At 35.1% G+C, this 7,410-nt stretch overlaps 1 protein-coding gene across 1 annotated transcript; it reads right to left on the bottom strand.

Annotated features, from left to right (window-relative positions):
- Window positions 1–2,199: 2,199 nt before the first annotated feature.
- Window positions 2,200–6,141, bottom strand: LOC149170266 (acyl carrier protein 4, chloroplastic-like). The gene is made up of 4 exons (XM_089428972.1): window positions 5,908–6,141; window positions 2,995–3,108; window positions 2,691–2,813; window positions 2,200–2,609 (listed from the first exon to the last, which is right to left on the bottom strand). Exons 1-4 carry the CDS (start codon window positions 5,974–5,976, stop codon window positions 2,487–2,489), a joined length of 429 nt encoding a protein of 142 aa, XP_089285098.1. The 5' UTR covers window positions 5,977–6,141; the 3' UTR covers window positions 2,200–2,486.
- Window positions 6,142–7,410: the final 1,269 nt, after the last annotated feature.

Genomic DNA, 7,410 nt, shown 5'->3' with positions numbered 1-7,410 from the left:
ATCTGAAATTTTCAGATATGATTAATGTCGAAGAGCAACCTTAATTTTCACACAACCAAAGGCAGATGCAAGAATTGCATTGTTTTGAAGACATCAAACAGGAAGAAGCTTGTACTGGCTATATCACAAAGCTCCCAGCAAGGAAGGAGCTTGTATTTGCAGCGTCACAAAGCCCTCAAACAGGAAGGAGCTTGTATAGGAAAAGATGAAAATACTAAAACATATTATCTGTAATTGATGTTTGCAAAAATCAAGTATGGCAACAACTTGGCCAGAGTTTGAAAAGTGGAAAATGGGAAATATAATCGTTGTTTTAAATAAAAACCAGCAAAAATTAAAATTGTTTTCATCAATAAGTAATTCTCATAAAAGTTGCCCTGCTTGCTAAGGATTGAAAAACAGCTGCTACTTCAGTGCTCATCAACAAAATATAACTGGAGGAAACAGGTCATGACGAAGGACGAAAAAAGGTAGGTAGTTATTTCAGCGCTCATCAACAAACAAGTGAACAAACAGCCAGATATATAAAATAATTTTGAGGATGCTGAAGTTTAATAGCATATACGCATGAACACTGTCATAAAAATGATTTAGCTAGCCAGATGACCTCTTTAACCATCCCTTGTACCATCACAAACACGCAGCAACATATGAACAGAGACTCTGGACGAAGTAAATTTGCCCTTGCCCATTCACGGTAATTGTAGAATGTTATCAAAACTGTCATATTGAGAGATTGCATTAATTATGTTGTTTTCATTGTACAATTAGGATGTGTATTCTACGTCAACAGGTAGGGTACATTAGCTAGCCAATTGATCTCTTTAACTATCCCTAATCCCCATCACAAGCACGCAGGACCAAGTGATTGCTCTTTGCTTATTCATGGTAAATGATATGAGGACTGTTATATTGAGAGACTGCATTAATTATGTTGCTTTCACTGCAGAGAGAGGAGGTACACAATTACAATTCTGAAAACTAATATCGAAAAACACAAAAATAAAGCAAGAGTGAAACTTATAATTCTTTTAATTAATTATTATAATGCAGATAAAAAGTAACAGCAAGAGTGAAACTTATAATTCTTTTAATTAATTATTATAATGCGTTAAAAGGTAATATAGATCCGTTTTAATCTTAGATCTTTGCAGTTGATTAAATTCTTTTATTCCTTTTTAATCCCAGATCTTTGCAGTTGATTAAATTCTTTTATTCCTTTTTAATCTCAGATCTTTGTAGTTTTTAACTTTTTTATTCTTTTAATCAACTTTTTTATTTTTTTGGGCCTAATAAGTTGATTAACTTCTTTTATTATTTTTGGTGCCTAACAAATCTGAAGTTAACATGAATTTACACTAGTTTTGCACCTGCTGTTTTAATTTTCATCCATTTTGGTCCCTAATAAATCTGGAATTAACATGCAAGTTGTCTTTAGTGCGATTTTTTGGAAGCTTTTTCCTATGGGTTTTTTCTCAGATCTTTGCAGTTGATTAACTTCTTTTATTCTTTTTGGGGCCTAATAAGTTGATTAACTTCTTTTATTCTTTTGGTGCCTAATAAATCTGAAGTTAACATGAATCTACACTAGTTTTGCACATGTTGTTTTAATTTTCATCCATTTTGGTCCCTAATAAATCTGGAGTTACCATGCGAGTTGTCATAAGTGCGATTTTTGGAAGCTTTTTCCTATGGGTTTTTCCGGTCTAATTTCTCTAAAATCCTGCAGGAATTCATTCAAATCATAAGCTCAATGGGTAATCCCTGCACAATTGAAGTGCCCTAGGGGTTTTTCAGAGTGCTGAATCCATATATACAGTCAAAAAACCAGCTTAAATAACAGAAATTAAGATTTCACCTCAAATTTTTCTGCCAGATTCCAGCACCAGAAAGTCCAAAAAGTCCACTAAAGACAACTACATTAACATGAATCTACACTAAAAATGAGAATAATCCCGCAAACAGTTAGATCATTCAAGATCTTGATCATAACACAAACGTAAATCAGTTCCGTTTCCATAGAAAAATTGAAAGAAATGCCACCCCGGTTCTTGTAATTGTAAATACGAGCCCGCACAAAAAGACCAAACCAGGGTCTTTAGTGAAGCACTCACTTTCAACACAAATACATACTAGAATTTCAGATTCAAAAAGGATTGATCACAACTCAAGAGTGAACACAATATCATTGCCACCAGATTTAAGTACTAAATTTCACTTCACTATTGCAATTGAAAAGAGTAACAATAATAAGATAACCCACATGTGGAAATAAAACTATCAATAACCTAGACAAATTTGAAATGTTCTTAATTATCAATATGTTCAAAGGAACAACGAATTATTCTTGAGGCATGGCTCAACTCATTGCACACCAGATCCACAAAACAGCCACGATGATAAACAGTTGTGCACTTGGACAGCATTTAAGGAACATGCATGACAGCATTTAAGGAAAACGCATGCACCATTCACGACTTCACAACCTAAGATGAAGAGGAGAGCCTTTCTATCAAATCAGCTGCTTCCTGCACAGTTGTAATGTTCCCAGCATTTTCTTCTTCAACACTGATTTTGAATTCCTCCTCAAGAGCCATTACTATCTCTACCTGAAACAGTACAGGATATGATGTAAGCCCAAACCCACAATGACAATTTAGCTTGAACGTCATCGGTATAATCAACATTACCGTATCAAGAGAGTCGGCACCCAGATCAGAAAATTTGGACTCGGGAGTCAAAGGTTTATCATCTGATAATGCTAACTGACTCTTCACGATATCGCATACTTTGCTCAGAGTCTCTGGCTTGGCCTGTTCTGAAAACAGGTGATCAGAAAGCATACGAGATTGCAAATGTAAGATCAATATTTATGTTTGGAGTTCAATAATGATAGCAAGAAAAACACTTACGCCGACCAAAAAGTGTCATGTAAACAGACAGTAAACTATGGAAGATTCCAATTATAGCTTGTGATGGGAAAAGAAACCGTACCGCACAAACTACTTGCAGAGGACGAGAAGCGCATTTTGAAGATTGAAATGATGGAAAGGAAAATATTTGCTGTCTAAATGATACTGCCTTGAGTCCAGAGAATCTGGGGGCAACCTGCAACCAGCCAAGAAAACATAGGCTGTTAATGGAATTGCATGCATGCATTCTGCATTCTCAAGATAAAAACAAGATGGATAGATAAGAAAGAAGAAAAGCTTTAAGCAACAGATATTATCCTAAAAGCACTCTCTGAAACTACTTAAAACAGTAAAACAACTCAGACAGTCACATATTAGCATATGTGCTTTCTGATGCCTTTGGGTCCCTTTTAACTAGCTTTAATATCATAACCTGCAAAAGGGTTTAAAAATATAGATTGAAGGCTCCTTTAGAACGCTTGATTGAAATTTAGTTTGTATGAATTAACTATCTTCAAAACTTAAGTGCAACTAACACCCATTTATAAGGTGTATTGCAAGCCTCAGCCTCAGCCTTGGTTCATAAGGTGCGATGCCTAAAATCATTTGGCAGTCTAAAATGTGCCTTCAAAAGCGTGAAACACTGAAACTAGTTCATCGATAATGAATCATGCTAGGTTTCATTCCCCTATACTTCACAATGAATGTACATATGGGCAAATTTGTTCAACAAAACCAATGACGGTGACATCTATGGAATGTATACATATTACAATGTTATATATGTATGCACGTACAGGCACTAATATTGGATATAAAGGTGGTTAGGCCACCCAGTCAAAACTATCAATAGATTCTACATACAGAAAGATTAAAGCCCAAAACCATACTAGGTTCCAGGAGAAAAATTCATATATGACTACTTCTGTCCAATATTGACCAAAGGTTTGATTCCTCAAGCTCATAGTCACGTCATAAATATAAATATATGTAGAGCATGCAAGCAAATCCAAAAAAGCAAAAAAAATACAAAATTACTATTTTCGGAAGGAGATAAGTTTAGAGTTTAAAATGTCCCCGGTTAAGGATATAAGTTTAAAGTGCCCCCAGCACCTCAATTGGTTAATCCAAGAACACCTCAATTGGTTAATCCAAAAGATGTGAAATCATTGAAACTTGAAAAACCTAGGTTCAAAGCCCCCTGTTGTAACCCAGGCTACCCAGGCTATGAGGAGCCTCGTAGCCCCAGAGGTTTATTGGTAGTTAGGCGTTCTGCAGAGGAACAGTTCATCTGGGTCACCGAACCTAAAATAATAATAATAATAAAAAGTTTAAAATACAATGGCAGAAAAGCTCTGGCGTCTTTTCTTCATTGGAAGACCTCATTAAAGCTATCGTATGGGTGCCCAAATGCCGTCCTTTGGAGTCTTAATGCCAAAGGTTATTAAAATTTGTGTTTTTTCTTGTACACTATAGTGTGTTGCCTACTATAAGGACGATGGAAATAATGATGATATGCTTTTTGGCGAAAGACAAATTCAACTGTAGACCTGGCGCCTTCTTACAGTTCCTTGCCAGCAGGCAAGATCTACTGCATCTGGATCTTGGCCATATCTATCATAAATCATGACAACAAAGGTTTCTCTAGTTCTTCTCATTCAAATTATTTCAAGATGCTGCTTTGCAAAAAAATTATGTCCTGGGTATTGAGCAGCTTATTAAGCACTCTTGCGTTTTCTCATATTCTATTTAGAATAAGATATGTGCAAACCACCCCTGAATGGTGTTTCTGATAAATGGAAGCTCACCAAAACGATATCTATATAACCTATTTGCCAAATGGATACTAGGATAGGACTGTCTCTCTGTTGCCATCCTCGTTTCATAATAAAGGAGATCCCAAAAGCTAATTTTTCTGTCAATCAGAGATCAATTCCCAAATTGTCTTGCATTAAAAACCTACTTTAACAGAGATTAACCCGTTCTGTTCCTTTAAAAGACCATCCACCATAGAAGCTAGCATTTTGGTATTAATATAAGCCGCTGATCAATCATGATGGTACTCTAACAAGAATCTACATTGGCTGCCACTTTACATAGCCTATGTAATGCTCTGGAACAGCAAACCAAGTGGCGATCAAATACCCATGTCATTGTAGAGACCTCACCAAGATCTAGTTATCTTCTGAAACAGCTATCTAGCATCTATCAGTTATTGATCTTGTTCCTACTGCTAAAGAATCATCGAGACTCCTTTTCCTATTTGAGACTGGAGACTCCTTTTCCTATTTGATTGCTTGCTACATTTATGGAATGTTCATTTAGTAATAAGCCAAGAAAGCAGAAGGTCAAAACATCACATTGAGTGAGATTTAAGTATACACTGACATAACTTATCCCTTCAAGCTTTCAAGTTTTCATTTAACAGAAGCATAAGATATGTAAGATCATACGAGTAACAAGACTAGAGCCCGTGGACAGAAGTCTATAACTAGGGATAAAATGAATTAGAACACTATGAGAATGAAAAAGCAAAAGACTACTAACAAAGAGGCACATACATGGGACAATGACTTGATTTCCTGCAATATAGTCTAACGTTCAAAATCAAACTGGACAGTCCTAAAACCAAACAGAGGATCACATTAAGGGTTACTTCCAGCAACATGATCCCACATATAATGTGTTCAAAAACTCCAAATTTGATGTGGAAAAATGAATAGACCAAAATGGGGCGAAGGACCAATGCAGGCATCTTGCCCTCAATGGGCCTGAACTGACAGAGCGGAGATACTGGTACTGGATGAGCCCGGCTGCGGTAGCATTCATGAAGGCGAACCCAAGCCCGGGTAAGGATATCACCCCAGGAACTTCTTATCTCTCAGTCACCAAAACCATCCAAAAACCCCAGGAATGCCCAAAGAGAATGAAACCCAGATCCAAAAAATTAACACGAATAACAGAAAACCATAACGTAAGAAAACAAACAAAATACCTCTTTTTTGTTCCATGATGGCGCTGCTGCGCTTCGAACCAGCGCTGAACTCGCCGAGATAGAAGCCATCGAAGCAGATCAGGAAAACGAGAAAAAGGGCCTGAAGCTAAATCAGAGGAACACCAATGCTGTCCGAATTGCTTATGGAAAGAGAGGACAAATACAGCTCTTTATTATAGCATGGCTATAGCCTTAGCATGCTCAACAATGCCGCATCGTTATTACCAATATCCATGGATTTTGCTCATTTGAATACCAGTTTCAAATCCGAATTGTAAATAATAAATAAAATATCAAGGGGAAAGTTTACAGTTAAGAGGTGGGTGAGCAACACACATGCATCACCATTGGACACCGTGTCCTTGGTAAACAGTTCTGACACTAGCACATTGTTTAACTGTTCCTCATTTATTTTCATCTGATATGGTGAAATTTTATGTTATTATCAGCTTGAATTATCTTCATATATGTGTTTTAAGTGAAATAAAGGGATTCCACTTTTGAAAAAACCAGGTGTTTGGTTTGGAGCTGTAGTTAGTGGAACCGGTTCTCCCTACAATGATGACTTGGAACAGTATGTCAACCTTTGATTGGTTTAGGTTTCAACCATATTAAATCAACTTTAAAGTTTTGGTTTACCTTTTTATTGATGTGATTTCAAGATTTGGTAGGGAATATTTTATAATTTCGGTTTAGTTTTTTTTTATATGATTTGAAGATTTGGTATAAACTAATATCATTAGTTTTGAAATAATTTAAGAATTTAAATAATGTATTAATAATTATTAAAGGATAATGTTTTAATTTTTAATTAATAAAAATAATTTTAAATTATATTATATTTATATAATTTATAATATTTTAAAATAAAAAATATATATATATTACTTAATATTTTGTCACATATAATATAATTTAATATTTTGTTGAAAGCTAACCTATGATATTTTATTGAATACCAAACTGAGTTGAATTAAAAAGCCACATCCATTGATACCAGATTTGACTTTTTAACGAGCCTCAAGCTGGAACTCAATACCTTGCTTTTCCCTCTTAAAAAGAGCCTTTAAGTGTTTGTCACGCTATGACACTCATTAATTTACTCCCTTGAATAATTTTAGTAAGTTGACACCTCTTAAATATTTTATGTACGATTTGACATGATATCCAAATATCATACCTTGACTTTCCATTTGGAGTAGAATTTTGGGACTTGTGAACTGTGTTAATAATGATTAAAAGAGGTAAATTGTTTATTTAAGAAATGTATATTTTTCTTTTCCTTATATATATTCTTCGTAGTTTTGGGATTTCTTTATCTAGGGTTAGAATTTTGAATTAGGTTAATAATAATGGAGCAGCAAGAATGGTATATATTCGGAAAAGGGGTTGTTTCTAGTGTATTTTTTTGGAAGTTTTTTCGAAGGATTTTGGGTGAAAAGATTGATGAGTAAATCCTGCACAATAGAAGTGCCCCAGGGGTTTTTCATGTTGTTGAATTCA

The sequence above is a fragment of the Pinus tabuliformis genome, chromosome 4_2, assembly GCF_031772625.1.
Source record: "Pinus tabuliformis cultivar Carrire ecotype Pingquan chromosome 4_2, CPIR1, whole genome shotgun sequence".
In the NCBI taxonomy this organism is placed as follows: Eukaryota; Viridiplantae; Streptophyta; class Pinopsida; order Pinales; family Pinaceae; genus Pinus; species Pinus tabuliformis.
Note: the sequence above shows the minus strand (reverse complement) of the source record. Positions and strands in the feature narration are given on the sequence as shown.

What these genes read in the sequence shown, in the direction of transcription:
- LOC149170266 (XM_089428972.1), bottom strand. Translation starts at nt 5,976, where the DNA reads ATGGCTTCTATCTCGGCGAGTTCAGCGCTGGTTCGAAGCGCAGCAGCG. An exon ending in CATCATGGAACAAAAAAGAG is followed by an intron (nt 3,109 to 5,907) that starts GTATTTTGTTTG and finishes GGCTGGTTGCAG; the next exon opens with GTTGCCCCCAGATTCTCTGG. An exon ending in GTGCCGACTCTCTTGATACG is followed by an intron (nt 2,610 to 2,690) that starts GTAATGTTGATT and finishes GTACTGTTTCAG; the next exon opens with GTAGAGATAGTAATGGCTCT.